The sequence below is a fragment of the Microcaecilia unicolor genome, chromosome 1, assembly GCF_901765095.1.
Source record: "Microcaecilia unicolor chromosome 1, aMicUni1.1, whole genome shotgun sequence".
NCBI lineage: Eukaryota > Metazoa > Chordata > Amphibia > Gymnophiona > Siphonopidae > Microcaecilia > Microcaecilia unicolor.
In genome coordinates this window covers 401,912,974-401,933,261 of record NC_044031.1, presented here as the reverse complement: position 1 = coordinate 401,933,261, position 20,288 = coordinate 401,912,974, and the positions used below count along the sequence as shown (strand labels likewise).

At 44.7% G+C, this 20,288-nt stretch overlaps 1 protein-coding gene across 1 annotated transcript in view; it reads right to left on the bottom strand.

The window, feature by feature from the left end:
- The window catches only part of JARID2 (jumonji and AT-rich interaction domain containing 2), a 538,197-nt gene that overhangs the window by 196,916 nt on the left and 320,993 nt on the right, over positions 1-20,288 (bottom strand). Inside the window, 1 exon segment of the mRNA XM_030211245.1 lies at positions 495-1,491. Coding sequence (XP_030067105.1) covers positions 495-1,491 — 997 coding nt within the window.

Genomic DNA, 20,288 nt, shown 5'->3' with positions numbered 1-20,288 from the left:
GCAGCCTCCCACAGGGAGAAATAATGAAACATCTATTTTGTGATAAGTCATATTTCACCGTATATTCTTAACATTTAATGGTTACTAATTGTCTGTACTCTTGAAAATTTGTGATCTTATATCTGGATTATTAAAAAGGATAGGGTTTTTCTGAAGCTTTATTACTATATGCCTACTTAGAAGAGCATTAGAACAAGTGCTACTCAGGAAAAGGCCCTAATTTGTACATTGGGAAATTCTGATTTGGGGCAGAAGTTTTGTGTGTGGCGGCCTAGGTATATAACCCTTCTGTCTGAAGAAAGGTCTGTAACAGTGAAGCAGAATTAAGAGGTTGCACTGCATTCATTTGCACTGCACCTGGCCAACCAATAAAGAGAGCAACCCATATTCCTGCAGTACAGGAGTAAATCCATCGCCATAACAAATGAAGCATCATGTTGGAGAGAAGATGACTTGACCTATAATACAAAATCTCATAGGAGCATCAGCCTTACCTATGAGTGGAAGCTCGTCCATGGAAATGCCCTGAGATTTGAGGTGCTTCTTGATGCAGGCCAGACGCTGCACATTGGGCCCCCAGCGCCTGCCTAGCTTGTGTATGTGCTGAATTTGCGTCACAAATCGCATTTCTTCATTCAGCTTGCACTCAGGCCTCCAATCCGAAGGGGGAATAACCCTGCACATCCCATACTTCTCAACCTGAGCTCGGACTGACTCAATATAGATCAGTGGATCATTGAACTCCTTGGCACTAGGCCGAAGGACAGGAATCTCAGCCATCAACGGCCACTCTGACTTGCCCACCCTTTCCTGTTTCCCTAATGAGTCCTGTGGCTTGTGCGAGGAGTCCGTCTGTGAGGTAGAAAGGGTTTCACAGGCGGCGTTTTCCGTCTCGCCATGTGCTTGTTTACCTGGTATATTCCTTCCTGCTGTAGCCCTCTTCGGCCTGTTCCTTTCCAAGGTCTTTTCTGGTACCTCCTTTTTTATGTGTCCATTCATTACAGGCTTTTCTGCCACAGCCCTTCTGTTTCTAACCTCTGGCAAGCTAGCAGTTACTTTTGTTTTCTTGGTGGGCAGCTGTGGTTTGTCTACGAGATTAGCTTCCTCCAATCGCCTCTTGGAATTTCGTAGCCCCTCTCTAGTGCACATTTTTTCACTTAACTTGCCATTGACTTGGACACAGTTAATAGTGGCACAGCTGAACTTGGACGCTGCTGTGAGGGATAGCACCTGTTTGCGGGTTTTTGCATTGCTACTTTCTGTTTTCCCTGAGTTTGTGTGGTTAATGGCAGAACTGGGCTTGCTATGGTTCTGTTTGGTTTTCTTCGCCAGTTCTCTCTTGGCTTTGGTGTATGTGACTGTTCCCTTGGTCACTGTTGCTGTGTACTTTGCAGTTTTGGATGGTGATGCTCTGACTTCTCTCATCTTTTTGGCACTGGCTGGATTTGAACCCGAAGTTGACAGTCGAGTAATTCCATTTACTTTAGAAACCTGAAAGAGAGAAAGAGATGAACCATTTGTGATTAATGTAAACAGACGGTGTAAGAGGCAACTGTTTAAAAAAAACTTGGATTATTTATACAATCTACAGATATCTAATTCAGTCTTGCAGTATCTTGTGCCTCTACTACACAGAAGACATCATGGGGTGGGCGGGAGGATTTGGGACTAACTAACCTGATTGCATTTCAATTTCTTTAGCTATGCATATTACCTGTTTCTTAGCAAGACGTTCTTGGCAGCTCAAGGTCACTAGTTCCTAGAGTAATTTAAGATGAGGTTCCTGGAGCCCCCTTCTCTAAACTTTGCTCTGTATAGATGTGCATAGCTGTAGAGTGAGATTTGGTCTTCATGATTATTGTGTAAAGTATTATGATCACAGGAAAAACCAGTCTGATAAATTAATTTCCAGCCACTGAAGGTAAGGTTTAAGTACAACACAATACTAAATCACTGGTAAAAATATCCCATTTGCTTTACACCAGTGGTTCTCAACCCAATCCTTGGGACACACCAAGACAGTCAGGTTTTCAGGATATCCACAATGAATAAGCATACGATAGATTTGAGGTAGTGTGTGTAAATTTATCTCATGCATAATTATACCAGTGGATTTAGCATTGTCTTGTACTTAAATTAATTTCCAGTCAGTCACTTAAGGAAGGTCCATCAGGCTACTTTTTCCTGTGATCATGGATGCTCTTTAGTCCAAAAATGCATGGCAATTTTTTATAGTTTTAAATTGCTTGTGGCTGCCTGCCGATACTCAGCGGCACATAACCCAGAAGTGCTTCTGAGTATTGGCTCTGATCAGCTATGTTTGAAGTGGGCAGGTACAGAGGGCGGAGTTGAGGAGGAGCCGGCAGTTATGCGGGTGCTGGCAATATTCAGTGCTGGTATTTGCATAGCTACGAGGGCAAATTTAGGACTATTCAAATGTTGGCACCCCTATAACATAAAAAGATGCCATGCCCTGTGTTCCTCTGATCCCTCTCTTCCTCCTACCGCTCTCTGTTCATGATCCCCTACCCCAGTGAGACTTGTATTATGGGAGCTCCGGCTGAATATCAGCTGGGACCCGCATATGCTCCTGTGGCTTCTGCATACAAATTAGACCCAGATATTCAGTGCCGCTGCTCAGACTTGGCCTGGCACTAAATATCTGGGACCAATTCTTCCTGCTGCGGGTTGAATATTGGCCAGAATGAACAAAGAGCAAACCTTTTCAGAAAAGACCACTTTCTAGAACAATAAGATACAGTATGAAGTTCCAAGGGTACAGCCCCAGGAATAACATCAGAAAGTATCTCTCTCAGCAAACAGGATGGATTCATGCAACCTCTGCCCAATGGAGAAGGTAGAGACAAATAGTAAAAGAATTCAAGAAAGCCTGGGATAAACAGAAAAAGTCATTAGTTCTGAAAAAGTAAGGACAAAGCTAGAGATCGACTTGAGCCTACTGCTCAAGAGATCGAGTACTGCACCATGAGTAAAACTGGGCAAATTAGAAGAGGGAAAGGGAAATGGGACTTGATATATCGCCTTTCTGTGGTATTGCAGCCACATTGAGCCTGCAAATTGTTGGGAAAATATGGGATACAAATGCTACAAATAAATAAAATAAATTTTGCAATTACATTCACAGCGGTTTACATATATACAGGTACTTTATTTTATACCTGGGGCAATGGAGGGTTAAGTGACTTGCCCACAGTCACAAGGAGCTGCACTGGGAATCGAACCCAGTTCCCCAGGGTCAAAGTCCACTGCACTAACTACTAGGCTACTCCTCCACTCCGCTTTAAGATCCTTAATCTCACATCAAATTCTATGTTTCTCTGGAGATGTAAAGCTTAGAATCTTATGTGGTATTCTGAAAGCCATGAAAATGAGAACTCAAGGGGGTAATCTTAAAACTGCATGGATGCATAAATAGTATATGAATACATTTCACCAGTACCAGGGGAATTTCAAAAACCAAAGTTGCTCTTGCTTTGAAAATTACCCTACGGAATTTACATGCACCTCGCTATACCCGCTTGATACACACAAATTTCATGAACTAAACAACATGCATATTTTATAAGGTATGTGTGTTGATGCTAATCTCAGCTCTGTCTCCAGGAATGCAACCACTCGGTCCACCTATGCAGACATTGTGAAAACTATAAGAAAGTTAACAAAAGATTGATTGAGCACAAGAGTGCAATCAAACACAGAGCAGCAGAAAAACCTGTAGTGCAACACTCAGAATCCAAGAATCATTGTTTTGAAGACTAATTTTCTGCTTCTGGTCAAACTCCAACTACACTGGAGAGGTGGCAGTTTAGATGTGCTATTAAAGATTGAACAGAGGTTGATTGTACCCAGCCGGTGCTCAGGCCTAAGGATGCCTTAAGAACCAAAAAAATAAAGGAAATTTAAAAGTGAGGAAAAGGTATAGAAAGGACAACTGAGTCAAAAGGAAAATACTGTGAAGGGCAAAGGAGATCAAAAATTCCACGAGGGAAGGCACCTTATAAGCAAAAAACGAACACACTGAAAAGAACCACTATCAAATGTGATCTCTCTTCACTGCGGATGAAGAAAGACTGTTGGTCCTGTGCTCGTGACTCATTTGGGAAGGCACCTGCACAGTGGGAGCACTGCCTCAAACAAAGTAAAACTACACTACGCAGCAATTTCTGCACCGGGTTCAGTGGATGATGTCACCCACAAGTAAGACTAATATGGTCTGCATGTCCTTGGAGAAAATGTATTTATATACTGTACTCAGATATAGCACTCATACAACTTTATGCATATTTCTTTTTTAGGACTGATCTTTATTAGAACTTTGATACAATTTCTGCTACCTTATGATGGTTGTTATTCATTTTTTCAAATCTGCAGCTTTTTTTCTTTTTTTTTTTAATCAGAACTCGGTCCCATTCTATCTCTTGAGCTTTACGAACTCACTGTGGTTTTATAGGTTGCTTTATATAACAATTTTTTTTTTATTGATGACAAGTCCAATAATACGAGTATACAAAAAAAATCCAACAGCAGAACGTACATAAAGAAAAATGATAATACTATACAAACTGTCATCATGCTTTTAACAGTTGTATACCCTCCCCCCCACCTCTGGTATTAAGCATCTTTTAGTGATGATAACCCTAACACCAAAGAAACAAACGAAAGCCACACGGCTAAAATGGTATCATCAACAAGTACGAAAGTTACCCCCCATCATATCCCCCAACAGATCCCATCCTCCAACCCCTCCCCCACCCCCCGGATCGATTGAGACATATCAACTGTGAAGGGAAAGAGTTCTCTCTCTTCCAACTCTCCTGTATAGGCTGCTTTAATTGTGATTTTATTTTTCAGATTTAAAATCCCAATTTTTTTACTTTCATTTAAAACCCCACCTTTATGCCCTTCATTAATATGTATTTTTAATGAGGATTTTTAACCAAATTATTGAAGTTTTTAATGATGGTGACCATCTTGTTTCTAAAGATTTTAATCGTGATTTTTTGATTTGTTCAAAAAATGTTTAACCATACAATTTGAACAAGCATTGTGTGCGCCCTTCGTGATTCTACCTTTTGTTTTTATAGTCAAAGGCTTTTAAAGGGTATTTTTGCACTTTCTAATCATGGTGGCCATATTGTCCCCTATAACGTCATTGGAATGCATATGTGGAAAACATGGAGTTTATGTTTTTGAGGTTACTTAAGTGGGGGGGGGGGGGTTAGGTGTTTTAAGTGGTTTTCTTATATATATTTGTTTTTTTCAGTAAAGATGGATGAGCTGCAATTCCTTTTCATTTGTTTCATACCATTGAATTAGACAGTATGTCACATGACCCCCTCACTTGCTGCCAGGAAAGTGATCCCCCTGGAAGTTGGAGATCCTCTTAAGGAGGTCTTTGCTTATTTTTAAATATTTTTAAAAACTCTCTATGGATGAGTTTGAGATTCACATATTGTTTTAACTTATTTTTTCCTGCACTAATGCCTATGGTGAAGTGAACAGTTTACATCTGAGCTTTGGTTTCTCCCGCCTCTCTCCCCCCCCCCCCCCCCACCCACACCCACACCCACTTTTGTGTTTTACTAGTCTAGTATGTCACTTTGCACGTTTCAGTGATGTTACTTTTAGATAATGTTTTTTATTATTTGATTACTTTAGTATTTATCTTTATTAAGTAGTTTCTATATGTGAAAGGTCTAGTAGTGTTTTCAGTTTGACAATCTTATGGCATATATTCATGCTTTTATAATAATATTTTTAGTGTATTCATATAGTGGTTTTGTTTTGACACTAATTTCTAGCCCTGGAAGCAGCCCCTGCTGGGCAAAACATGGCAGTGCTTTCTGAGAACAATCTGATGCATATATTGGAAGGAGTTTTGTAAAAGCCCATTTGTGCACACGAAACACTTTTACCCATGGAAATGTCTTTTAAATTTGATCTCACATGAGGTAACTTTGTAACAGGTCACCAGGTCCACAGGGCAGATAAGTGCTTAGAAGGTGCTTATTTTATAAGAAAAGGCAAAGCATGCTAGGCCTACACACACATTTCCTAAATTTCATGTCCAAGTGTCAGAAAAGGTCTGGAGAGAAAGAAAAAACAGAGAAACAATGTAAGATTTAGCGGCTTGTGCACCAAAAAGTGTTCAACAGCAAATGCAAGGCCTGATACTGAAACCCACTTATGAGGCCCAATCAGTTACTGACTGCATTCTTTATTAAATGTTTCAATCTAGACTAAACATTTAATTACATATTTTAAGGGGCAGGAGCTCTCCAGGTGTAGAGTCTCATTTATTCACGTAGCTATGCTATTCAGTCATTATATGGATAAATTCATGCTTACATTTCATCTATAGAAGTTTACCCATGCATTTGCAACAGCAGCAAGACATCTCTTTGAAAAACCAATAGAGAGATTTGAGTACTTTATCTGTATATCTTTATGATGATATGCAGGTGTTGAAAATTCACCTTACAAGGGCAGGCAGACTTGCTTTAATAACTTGAATTTTATAAGGTGTGAACCCATGTCAAGAGAACCACAAATAAACCAATAAATCAAAAGCTTAGTAGGGAGTAGTCTGGTGGTCAGTGCAGTGGGCAAACAAACAGGGAAGCCAGGGTTCAAATCTCACTTCCTCCCATTGATACTCCTTATGACCTTGGGTCAGTTAATTCCCTCTCCACTGCCTCAGGTAGAAAGCTCTGGTGAACGAGCTACCTAAGGTGAGTGAAACATAAAGCCATTTGAGATTGGGTTTGGAAAGGTGCATTAGTGGCCATATATTTTTATACCATTGTTGGCACTGGACACAGAGGATTGCTAGGACAGTGAAAGAAGCCATAACCTAGCACAAAAGCAGAATCAGGGGTAAAGCAGAGAGCAAAGCATGCAGAGAGAATAAAATTAAGTAGGTTCATATTTCCTCATATGATTACATAACTGCTTATATCGCATATGTGGGTTGTTTTTTTTTTTGTCAATTTTTTGGACACCACGGTCTCAATCAGTGACGGCTGTATACAAACATCTGTGTACAAGAAACCCACAGACAAATGCAGCTACCTCCACAACTCCAGCTTCCATCCTGCACATACAAAAAGATCCCTCATTTACAGCCAAGCCACAAGATACCACCGTATCTGCTCTGACACAGGGGACAGAGACAGACATCTTAAAAGCCTGACTGCATCCTTCAAACAGAAAGGCTACAACCCCAAAATAATCTCCAAAAATATTGCCTCCTCCCTCAAAATACCCAGGGAAAATCTGCTACAGTACAAAGAGAAAAAAACCACAGACAGAATCCCCCTGGTAGTGACATACAATACAGAGCTGGAAAAACTGAGGAAAATCATAAGAGATCTACAACCTTTGCTCCAGGAGGATGAATTACTGAAGGAAATATTCCCATCCCCACCAGTACTGGCCTTCCGACAGCCACCGAACTTAAAACACAAGCTTATCAGAAGTAAACTGCCAACACATACTGAAAGGGAACAGAAAGGCCTTGTAATACATCTAAGCTGCAAACTATGCCAAAACATTTCACAGGACCCCACAGTCATGCACAAAGGAAAGCTATTCAACATAAAGGAATCTTTCACATGCTCATCTTCTAATGTGGTATATATCATTCAGTGTAAAAAATGTAACGAAGGTTGTTATATTGGAGAAACAGGCCAGATGCTTAAGACAAGATTCAATTTACATAGACATCACATGAACAATACTGCCAGTAGGGCCCCAACCCCGGTGGGACAGCACTTCACAGAACCAGGACACCGTACCAGTGATTTCACAGTGAGAATACTGAAAGGTAGCTTTAAAACAATACAGGAACGTAAAACCTTTGAAATCAGAATGATTGAATATTTTGACACCCAATGGACAGGACTTAACAAGGATCTGGGTTTTCTAGCCCACTATGAGGCAGATGCACTAAAGCTAAATGAGCCTTTAATGACCCTCCAACGAGGAAATTTGATCCGTTGCATGCATCAAAGGGCTTTTACCGAGGAAGCCAGCAGCTAACGAAAACGGAATGGAGATGAGCAATTAGTGTGAAAACCCCATTGAAACGACATGCACTAACCTTTTCCGATTGCCTTTACGCAGGAAAAAGGCAGGAAATCTAACGAGAGGTCTGGACCTCTCGTTAGGACAGCTCTGTGCCAGGAAAAATCATTAAGTGAAAAAATAAACAAACTTTGAGCCAATCCCAGCGCATTAGCAGAGCTAAAAGCGCTGTGATTGGTCCAAAGGACGTCAGAAAACACATCAAATAAAAAAAATTAAAAAAAGGATCGGGAGGGGGCACAACACATACACGTGGCTACCCGGTCAGCAAAATCCAAAACAAAGGATCGGGAGGGGGCAAGGGCGCTCATCAGGAGCGTCCTGTATGGACGGCCTTGCCCCCCCCCCCCGCTGCTCCCCACTTTCCGCCGCTCCCCCCCCCCCCCCCCGAAAAAGCAAAATGCTAGCTGCCCCGGTCCCCCTCCCTTCCTGTTCCTGTGTTCTGCAGAGCTAACTCCGCCTCCCGTCATTCTTCTGCCCCGTGCCCCGCCCCCGCTCCCCCCCTGAGGTCGACTACGCCGCTCCCCCCCTCCACCGAGACCCCCCTCCCTATTAACGACCCGAGCAGCGCCTCTCACCTCTTTCTGAAGCGCTGCACGAGCAGGAAGGAGGCGGGGCCTGGGCCAGGGAAGAAGAGACGTCATGGAGACTCTACAACCAACACAATAGATCTTCCTGCCCGTGCAGCGCTTCTGAAAGAGGTGAGAGGCGCTGCTCGGGTCGTTAATAGGGAGGGGGGTCTCGGTGGAGGGGGAGCGGCGTAGTCGACCTCAGGGGGGGCAGCGGGGGCGGGGCTAGCTCTGCAGAACACAGGAACAGGAAGGGAGGGGGACCGGGGCAGCTAGCATTTTGCTTTTTCGGGGGGGGGGGGGGGGAGCGGCGGAAAGTGGGGAGCAGCGGGGGGGGGGGGGGCAAGGCCGTCCATACAGGACGCTCCTGATGAGCGCCCTTGCCCCTCCCGATCCTTTGTTTTTGGATTTTGCTGACCGGCTAGCCACGTGTATGTGTTGTGGCTTTTTTTTTTGTTTGTTTTTACGTTTGCAGCATGCGCAGAGCAGCCAGCAAAACGCTTGGCTGCTCTGCGCATGATTTAGGGGCCGATTACCGATGTGTATTGTGATTCTTTGATACATTGTACGTTTGAATACCGATCTGAGCATGTGTGACTTTTTTTTTTGGTGCATTCTTCGTTTTTTTAAAATCGTTAGGGTTGCTGCATCTGCCTCTATAAACCATAGGTTGTATTTCACTACTTATCACCCTCCCCTCCCCACAAACATCCTGCTAGACTATGGAATGCTTTGAAGTCCCCATGCACATCTCCTACCCACCCTGCTATACCATCTGTGAGGGACTGTTATATACACTGTCAGCTAACACATTTGCTTATTTCTGATCTGATGAAGAAGGGCAACCTTTGAAAGCTAATCAAGAAATGTATTAAGTTATGTCCAATAAAAAAGGTATCATCTTATTTTCTTTTCCATGTTTTAATTTTGTTTGATTTCTATTTATTACCTGCAGCAATAAAACAAATTCAGGGGAAAATGGCTCACCCTGGCCTCCCGGTTCCAGTCCGGGGGAAAAAGCTCTTTTATTAGCCTCCACACGAGGCGCCCCTCCAGGCTCAAACCCCTCCGCCTCAGCAGGGGTCACGCCATGCTGTTCCAAAATGGCGCCTGCTGCCAGCTCCACAGAGCGGGAAGGAACATCGCTTGCCATGCTTGGGCCGGCTCTACCGTCTGAAAAGCACGCCTTACAGAGCCCCGCTGCAGATTTGCGCTTGCCACAAATGGAACAGCGCTTTACTTTCTCATCAGCCATCGCCGAAAGCGGCGGAAATTCAAAATGGCGCATTCGCACCAAAATCGTCCCAATCGCGGGCCCTCCCTGGAGGAGCTACAAAATGCTCTTACTTCACCAGACCGAGTCTCCGAGCTCCGGTCATGCTGCACAATCAGAAGAAAACCTCTTTTCTGGTATCGCAGCGCCAAAGCGCGACGTAACTTTTTTTTTTTTTTTTTTTAAACGCTGTGAGGAAAGTTTGAGGCAACAGCAAAAGAGGCAAGTTTCCAACTCCGGAGGATCAGTAGCGTGGGAAAGGCAGGGAAAGGGCGAACCTATGTGCCTGCATCCACAGCGTGGGCAAAGACAGGGACAGGGCTTGCCTATTTGTCTACTTCCACATCGGGGGCTGGGTAAGGCAGGGAAAGGGCTAACCTATTTGCCTTTAAAGTGGGCACCATCAGCCACAACACCCCTGCTACAACTGGGAAAAGCACAGGAGCCACCCCAGGCAGATTTTCTGAAGGAGCTTGAACAAGCTGCAACCACCCTGCTGGGGAGATAGAGAATACTGAAGAGGCAGATGGAGCTAGCTGGCCATGAGGCACTATGGTTTTTCAGTGCTCTCTATCTCCCCCCTGCTGGTTTGATGGACACAACCCACTTGTAATGGATTCATCTGCTTGATGACAAGGAAGGTGACACTGTGGATCAACTGAAGGAGTCAAAGTTCAGAAGCCTTAATGCCTTGGTATAGGGCACTATAATAATCAAGGTTTTTGATGACTTAAGGTATGGACAAGTGTTTGTAGTGCAGATTAGTGAAAGAGATGAGAAGTAACGTTGATTACAGAGGAGATGTGTGCCTGAAAGTTAAGGGAAAGTAAAGATAGTGAAAGTTAAGGGAGTCATCTAATATCACTCCAAGTATCTTCAGTGGGGAGACCATATTACAAAAGACAATTTCAAATAACTAAGTTTTACAGAGCTTCTAAAACACAGATGGGTCATCTATCTCCTTCAGCCCCGTGGGAATTTGATTCTTAGACATCAAACATAGGGGCTCATTTTAAAAGCACTTAAAGTTCTATAGGATATTATGTAAATCTGTAAGTCTAAGTGCTTTGAAAATACAGCTCACTGTATTTTAAATTCTGTACACTGAAATAGGAAATCAGTGCAACATCTCAAGTACCAGTTTTACATGATCATAAATCTTAATTCCATATGAGTACAGAACATAGTAGCTCATGTATTACCTGAATGTAACTTTGGTAAATCATCACATCACTTTTGTCAGACTCTGATTCAATGCACAAAGAGGCGTATTTTCAAAGCACTTAGCCTTACAAAGTTCCATAGGTTACTTGTAAGGCTAAGTGCTTTGAAAATGAGCCCCAAAGTCACCTCTCAATTGTCACCCCATTTACAGTAAACCTATCTACATACACTGACTACATAGTTTGTAACCTTTAGATTGTAAGCTCTCTCGAGCAGGGACTGTCCTTCCCCATGTTTAAACTTGTACAGCGCTGCGTAACCCTAGCAGCGCTATAGAAATGCTAAGTAGTAGTAGTAGTAAAATACATATTTAAGCTGTTTCAAATATTTCTAGAAGAGATTTAATATACATATTGAATAGAACTGGAGATTAGATGGATTCCTGTGGGACTTCACATGTTATTTCCAGTACTGAGAGACTTATTTCCTCTAATGTACACATTGTACACAATCCTTTATGTACGCGTAAACCAATGTAAAGCCACACCACAGAAACCACAGGCTTGCAGCCATATCAAAAACAACCAGGAATAATACAATGACACAATCAACCATTATCAAAGCTGTATAAAAGTTCATCCATGACAGCAGTTCTGTCTCCATACAGTATCTAATAAAAAAGTGAGACTGCCTAGCTGAGATTATCCTTTAAGAGTTTATTTGTGTAAATAATGTATAGAGCTTGATATAATATCTTTCAATATGATCACAGTGCTTTACATTATTCTAAACACAGGTATGAATAGAAAACAACTAAAACAACTGACACGATAGAAAGAAAAAATATACCAGTTACCCTATAAAATGCATTTAGGCGTCTCTCATATTTTCTCTAAGTCCATCAATAGATGAACCCTTTTTTCAGGATAAGCATAATCACTGCTGGCTTCAAAGCCATTGGAAAAAATACCCTCATCAAACAAGGGACATGGTATAGGGAATAAAGACAGTAACAAAGGTCCTTAGATCCTTTAAGCAGGTATGCTGGCACTCTGTCATTAGTAGAGCCACTGGAATTAAATTTACCCAACAGACAGTTCAATTATAATAAATTACGGAAGTGATTCTCCTCTAGGTGCAAAAGTCATACTACCAGTCAGGCTATGGGAGCCTATAAGTACATGCATACATTTTACCTTGGCATCCAAGGATTGTTTTATATCTAAACTAGTAAAACAGGCCCGTTTCTGACACAAATGAAATGGGCGCTAGCAAGGTTTTCCTCGGAGTGTGTATGTTTGAGAGAGTATATGTGTGTGTGTGAGAGAGAGAGAGAGAGAGTGAGAGAGAGAGTGTGTGTGTGTATGAATGTGACAGAGAGAGAGTGAGACTGCTGGGTGCGAGTGTGTCTCCTCTGTCCCCCCTCCAGCCACCCAGCGATTCTCCTCTCTCCCCTGCTCCCCCTCCAGCCACCCAGCGATTCTACTTTTTCCCTTGCCCCCCTCCAGCCACTCACCGATGCCCTCCTCTCCCCTGTCCCCCCCCCCCCCAGCGAGTCTCCTCTGTCCCCTGGCCCCCCTCCAGCCACGCAGCGAGTCTCCTCTGTTCCATGCCCCCCTCCAGCCACCCGAGTCTCCTCTGTCCCCTGCTCCCCCTCCTTTTTCCCTTGCCCCCCAGAGAATCTCTTCTCTCCCCTGCCCCCCCAGCCACCCAGCGATTCTCCTGTCCCCTGCTCCCCCTCCAGCCACCCAGCGATTCTCCTCTCTCCCCTGCCCCCCTCCAGCCACTCAGCGATTGTCCTATCTCCCCTGCCCCCCCTCCAGCCACTCCTCCACTTTAATCAGCATATATTAAATTCCCCCCATGTGCTACAGAAAAGCACCGAGCACATCCTATATAATAAAACACACCTCCAAAGTTCTGAAGCCTTCAAGCCTTGAAGCATTTGTGTGCTCTGTAAGGCTCCATCTCCTCAACTGACGACACATAGTTCCGGAATGTTGCAGGAATGCTTCAAGGCTTGAAGGTTAACTTTCTCGGCTTCAGAACGTTGGAGATGCGTTTTATTATATAGGACTAGCCGTTAAGCCTGTTAAAATGGGCGAGATTTGTGTTTTGCAAAATGTAATAATTCTCACCTCCATCCAGCCATGTCCAGCAAACCTCCTCTCTCCCCCTGACCTCCCCTCCCCCAATCCATGTCCAGCAACCCTGCTCTCTCCCCTGCCCTCCCCCTCATGTCCAGCAGCCCTCCCCTGGCCTCCCCCCCGTCCACCAACCATCCTCTCTCCCATGCCCTCCCCCAATACCCAGCAACCCTCATCTTTTCCTTGGCCTCCCCCCCCCCCCCCCCGGTCCACCAACCCTGCTCTCTCCCCTGCCCTCCCCCCATGTCCAGCAACCCTCCTCTCTGCCCTGTTCTCCCCCCATGTCCAGCAATCCTCCTCTCTCCCCCTGCTCTCTCTCCATGTCCAGCTACCCTCCTCGCCGCCGCTCCCTCCCCCCCTCTGTGCCGGGCCCCCTGCACTGACAGAGTGCCTCTCACCTCCATGTGAAAGCACTGCAGGCAGCAGCAGATCACTCTGCTGCAGCCTGCAGCGCTTCCACATGGAGGTGAGAGGCGCTGTCATGTCAGTGCAGGGGGCCTGATACAGAGGGGGCGGGAGCATCGGCGGCGTTGGGGATGGGGGGGGGGGTGGTTGGTGCGCCGGCGATGTTCCTTCGTCTCCAGGCTCCAGCAGCAGCGTTCGTTTCCCTCTCTGTTCCGCCCTGACGTCATCACGTCTTGACGCGAGGGCGGGACAGAGAGGTCTCTACTGCACACTTGCGGGTGAGTCGGTCACTTGTCATTTATATGTTTGATGATAAGGCGTTTGCCTTTTACTAAACTGTTTGCAAAACAGCTAGAAATATTATCCTTTTCTTCAAACTGTTTACATATCCCTAGGTTCTTCAGCTGCACTATCTGAAAAATTTCCCTTCTCAGACTAGTAACATTTCACATATTCTTTAAACCTAAGATTACACAGTTTTATTTACTCCTTGATGCCTCTGACCAGCACCTGTCACTTCCGATCAAGCTTCCTAACTTCTCTCTTCAAGGTCTTGAATGCCTTGGAAAATCAAAAGGCCAAAGGATGCCTAATCAATTTTAGTAGAGGCTATCCAGCTTATTTTCGAAAGAGATCGCCGGCCATCTTGTGACACAAATCAGGAGATGGCCGGCGATCTCCTGAAGTCGGCCAAATTGGTATAATCAAAACCCGATTTTAGCCGGCTTCAACTGCGTTCCGTCACGGGGCTCGCAAAAGTTCAAGGGGGCGTTTCGGTAGGGTAGCGAAGGCGGGACGGGGGCGTAGCTTGAGATGGCCAGCTTCGCCCAATAATGGAAAAAAAGAAAGCCGGCCTTGACGAGCATTTGGCCGATTTTACTTGGTCCCTTTTTTTTTTCAGGTCCAAGTCCCAAAAAAGTGCCCAAACTGACCAGATGACCACCGTAGGGAATCAAGGATCCCCCCTCCCCTGACTCCCCCAGTGGTCACCAACCCCCTCCCACCCAAAAAAAAAAAAAAAAAAAAAAACTTTTCCAGCCTCTATGCCAGCCTCAAATGTCATACCCAGCTCCCTGACAGCAGTATGCAGGGTCCCTGGAGCAGTATTTAGTGCGTGCAGTGCTCTTCAGGCAGGTGGACCCAGGCCCATCCCCCCCTACCTGTTACACTTGTGGTGGTAAATGTTAAGCCCTTCAAAAACCCCCCAAAACCCACATGCAGGTGCCCCCCTTCACCCATAAGGGCTATGGTAATGGTGTACAATTGTGGGGAGTGGGTTTTGGGGGGCTCAGCACCCAAGGTAAGGGAGGTATGCATCTGGAAGCAATTTTTGAAGTCCAATGCAGTGCCCCCTAGGGTGCTCGATTGGTGTCCTGGCATGTCAGGGGGGCCAGTGCACTACAAATGCTGGCCCCTCCCACGAACAAATGCCTTGGATTCAGCCGGGTTTGAGATGGCTAGCTTCGGTTTCCATTATGGGCAAAAACTGAGGCTGCCATCTCAAACCCGGCCATCTCTGACATTTGGGTGGCTCCAACCGTATTATCGAAAAAAAAGATGGCCGGCCATCTTTTTTGAAAATACGGTTGGCTCCGCTCATTTACGGAGCCGGCCCCGGAGATGGCCGGCGCTGTTCGATTATGCCCCTCTATATCACCTAACCTTGTCCATATCTTTATTCCAGTCTTCTAGTTGATTCATTGCTGATCCTATTGATATAAATACTGTGTAAGTGTAACCCATCTAAAAAGTCTGAAGTAATATCAGCCTCACTAGGATAGAGGAATATTAAAATCACCTAATATTAAAATACTACTAATAAATACTAGAAACTCTGAGCCAATATATGAAATTAACTGCAATAACTCGGGTTGATGTGTCAAAGTTAATAATGAAACTTGGACCTAACGTAAGTGAACCTCTTCACCTCTGAGGGCTAAATTTAAACATGTGCTTACCGCAGCAAAAAAGTGCTTACTGTAGGGCAAGCTGAGGCATCCTGCGGTAGTTTTTGGATGTGCAATACTACTAATAAATACTAGAAACTCTGAGCCAATATCTGAAATTAACTGCAATAACTCAGGTTGATGTGTCAAAGTTAATAATGAAACCTGGACCTAAAGTAAGTAAACCGCTTCACCTCTGAGGGCTAAATTTAAACGTGTGCTTACCGCAGCAAAAAAGTGCTTACTATAGGGCAAGCTGAGATGTCCTGCAGTAGTTTTTGGATATGTGCACACTAACCATGTGTTAAAAAAAAACCCAGAAATTTATTTTTTAGCAATGGGAGAGGGTCAAGGTGGAGAGTAGGTGTGTTCTGCGCTGATTGGTTAACACAGCTACATTGCAGCATGCTGATTAACACATGCTTAGCGTGAGAGTCCTTGCTGCTTACAAAATAGGTGTAGATAAATGGTTACTAACTAATGGGAAAATTAGTGCGTGCCCATTAATGCTGGAATTAGAAAAAATTGGCCATTTTATCCATGCAGTAAAAATGTTCTTAACGAGTGGGAATGACACACGTAAGCATGCGCTAAGGCACTTTTTACAGCAGCTTAGTAAAAGGGCCCCTTTAAGGCATATTTTCAAAGCACTTAGCCTTCCAAAGTTCCATAGAAACCTCTTAGTGAACAGTCATGGGGCTTCCACCATCCAGGACAGAGTTTGGTGAAGAAGAAAAGCTCAAGAAAGCTTCCTGAGCCCTTACAGCTTTTTCACTGAGAAACTGTAGAAATCCATAGTTTTACATATACACACAAAGAGTACATCGGTGTTTATAGTTTTAGTGGTAATTGTTTTCAGATGTTATGGATATTTATAGCTATTGATGTATGAAGGTATTGTTCCCTGCTTTCTATGCCACACAGATTAAAAGGTAAGTAAAAATGATCAAACAAGACACAATGAGTAGGAGGTAGATGAACCTTCCAACACCAGGTGAAGTTCAAAAAGTCCTTTACTGCAGATATACAATATACAAGAGGCTTGATTCAGACAGACTCGATATGGTGCCTTATTTCTGCCTGCATCAGGAGTCTATAGAAATACATACACAACAATACTGAATACACAAAAAATATATTTAGAACAAGGTTGAGTGTGGGAGGCTCAACAGTCCTGAACAGGCTGGAAGGCTGCCGCCACGCCTGGGTCCCACTCTCATGCATCCAGGAAACAACAGCTGAGAAAGACCACCTTGACATTGTTCTTGCCTACAATGTGGACCACTGAGGGAGTTTGCAGATGCTTCCGCCTCCAATGCCTGGCTCCTGGTACCACCCTGCTTGCTGATATAGACTAATGCTGTGGCATTGCCTGACATCAATCTGCCTTCCCCCTAATCATTTTTTTTTTTGGGGGGGGGGGGGGGGGGGGGGGGGGGGACTTTTTAAAGTCAGGTGTACCACCTGAGTCTCCAATCAGTTAATGGACCAAGAGGAAGACCATTTCCCCTGGATCCCTCTTCCTCCACAATGGGCTCCTGAGCCGAGACTTGCTTCTATGGGCACTTTGATCTATTCTGGAGAATCCAGAAGAACTCCCCTGCAGGGGGGTCAAGAGAGTTGTCCCACCAGTCAAACTGGCTCTTGCCTTGGCCGAGAGCAGCAACTGGTACTTGAAGTCATGAAAAACTTGGCTCCAGTGAGACAGAAGGGCTGACTTGAAGAAGCTACATATGGGCTTGTGGCCAAGGCACCACCTCCAATGTCGCCATACAGCCCAAGAGATGTAAATAGTCCCAAACCCTGGGTTTGGCTGCCTGGACCTCCGGCTGTGTTGTGACGGACCCCCCAGTACTCCAGGATCTGAGAAGAATGTAGGTGACTCTTGACACGATTCATCACTAAGCCCACTCTAAAAGGGCTAAGAACTGCAAGGTGGCCAACCTTGCCTCTGCCTCTGAGCTGGCTTGAACCAACCAATCAATTAAGGATAACCCTTATGCCTTGGCGCCTTAGATGCACTGACCCCCACCATCATCTTGGAAAAGCTTTGGTGTGCCGTGGCTTAGCCTTACAGAAGGGCCAGGAATTGAATAAGGTGCCCTCAAAACACAGAAGCACTTGCCTGGGTGTACCAAGGTGAACAGGGACCAGAGGATCTTCATGTGAAAATGCTATAACCGAAGATAGACTGTCTCCCTTGAGATGCAGAAAAGGACAAAACAAACATTCCCTTCTTTAGTACCACAAAATAAATGGAATAACGGCCTAGACATCATTCCACTTCCGGAACAGATTCTATTACCTCCAGCACTAGGAGATGCTGCTGCTTCCTGCTGCAACCTGCTGCTTCCGAGCCTCAAGTAGACTTCATGAAGGCATCAAGGACAGGATGTGCCAGCTCAAGGAAGTAATCCTTCTCAACCACCTCCAGGACCCAGATCTGAGATGATGCAGGCCCACTCATGGTGGAAGAGACACCATTTGCCTCCCACTTAAACCACCAAACCCAGTGCACACTCACAGGGTAGGCAGGAAAGCTCCAGCCCCACTGGCAAAAGGTCTCCATATCTCTTGGGATAACAAAAGAAGCTTGGCCGAAAGGGCCTGAGCAGCAAAGGCTGAAGCCATCTAGTGTCTGTCCATCCAAAAATGGCCCGCCCTCCTGTGGTGAACCCTAGCTTCTGAGAAGCAAACACTAAATAAATTACACATTATACCATATAATTTTAAGGCTCTTTATATATATCTAATATCCCTAGTACCTTAAGAAGTTCTAATTAAACAACTCTATAATATTAAGATGCAGACAGCAGTCCAGCAGCAAAAGGGGTGCCATCCAACCTTTTGCATTGAGTGTTGCATGTATGATTATCTCCCAGTTGGTGAGAGGGTATATGTGTAGGCACAATACAAAGAACTCCTAGCACTCAGAGAACAAATCTGTTCTCTTGAGGCTAAAGTAGCAGACTTTGAGGAGCTAAGGGAGACACAGAGAGGTACACAGAGGCGGCCTACAGGGACGTTATAGAGAAAACCCACCTCCAGTCTGGCAGCCCCTGTGCTGCCTTGGAGGAGCGAGGTCTCCTAAAAGGAGGGCATCACTCTGGCGAAGTTGGACGTAATCTTGTAGCAAGAACCAGCCCACCAGGGAATGCAATATCCTCTCACACCGAGGATGTCTCTCCAAGAACCTCTGCCCAGAAGGGAAGGATTAAGATGGCTGTTACAGTTGGTGATTCGATTAATAGGCATATAGTGGCTGGTGGACGAGAGGATTTGTCTGGTCTCTTGATTGCCTGGTTCTCAACTTGTGGACCTCACGTGTAACCTAGATAGGATTTTAGATAGTGCTGGGGAGGAGCTGGCTGTCTTGGTACATGTGGGTAGCAATGACATAGAAAAATGTGGGAGGGAGGTTCCGGAAGCCAAATTTAAGCTCCTAGGCAGAAAGCTGAAATCAGATCCTCCAGGGTAGCATTTTCAGAAATGCTCCCCAGTCCATGCACAGGATCCAAGAGAAAGGCAGAGCTCCAAAATCTCAATATGCAGTTGTGACTGTGGTGCAGGGAAGAGGAATTTAGATTAGTTAGGAACTGGCCAACATTCTGGGGAAGGTGGAGCCTGTTCTGAAAGGATAGCTCCACCTTAACCGGGATGGAACCAGGCTGCTGGTGCTAACAGTCAAAAGGGAGATAAAACAGCTTTTAAACTAAAATTGGGGGTGGGGGGGGGGGGGGGGGGTGGGGGGGGGGGGGGGGAACCGACAAGTCACCCAGGAGCACATGGTTCAGTGTGGAGTATCCTTGAAGGATACTACTGAAACAGGATCTTTAGGGAATCCCTATAGAGAGGTTTCAATAATGGTGACCTTGATCCTTCACCCAGCTCTGCCATCTCCTGGAGTGCCTTATCCAACGCAATGAAACGATTAGTAAAATCTGAACTCCATAGCACCACACTGATAGAATACTGTAAAAATGAAATAATACCCCTTGGCTTAAGAATATCCAAAGAACCTAAATTATTTCTGGACGATAAAGAATTTTTGCAAATGCTCAATATTACATGAATCACAATCAGGATTCCACCCTCTCCATAGCACTGAAACAGTACTAATTACTCTCCTAGCCAAATTCAAACAGGAAATAGCAACAGGTAAAAGCATACTTCTCCAATTTGACATGTCTAGTGCACTCGACATGGTAAACCATAATATACTACTAAGACTCCTAGATTACTTCAGGATCAGAAGAATATATACAGTGGTGGAAATAAGTATTTGATCCCTTGCTGATTTTGTAAGTTTGCCCACTGACAAAGACATGAGCAGCCCATAATTGAAGGGTAGGTTATTGGTAACAGTGAGAGATAGCACATCACAAATTAAATCCGGAAAATCACATTGTGGAAAGTATATGAATTTATTTGCATTCTGCAGAGGGAAATAAGTATTTGATCCCCCACCAACCAGTAAGAGATCTGGCCCCTACAGACCAGGTAGATGCTCCAAATCAACTCGTTACCTGCATGACAGACAGCTGTCGGCAATGGTCACCTGTATGAAAGACACCTGTCCACAGACTCAGTGAATCAGTCAGACTCTAACCTCTACAAAATGGCCAAGAGCAAGGAGCTGTCTAAGGATGTCAGGGACAAGATCATACACCTGCACAAG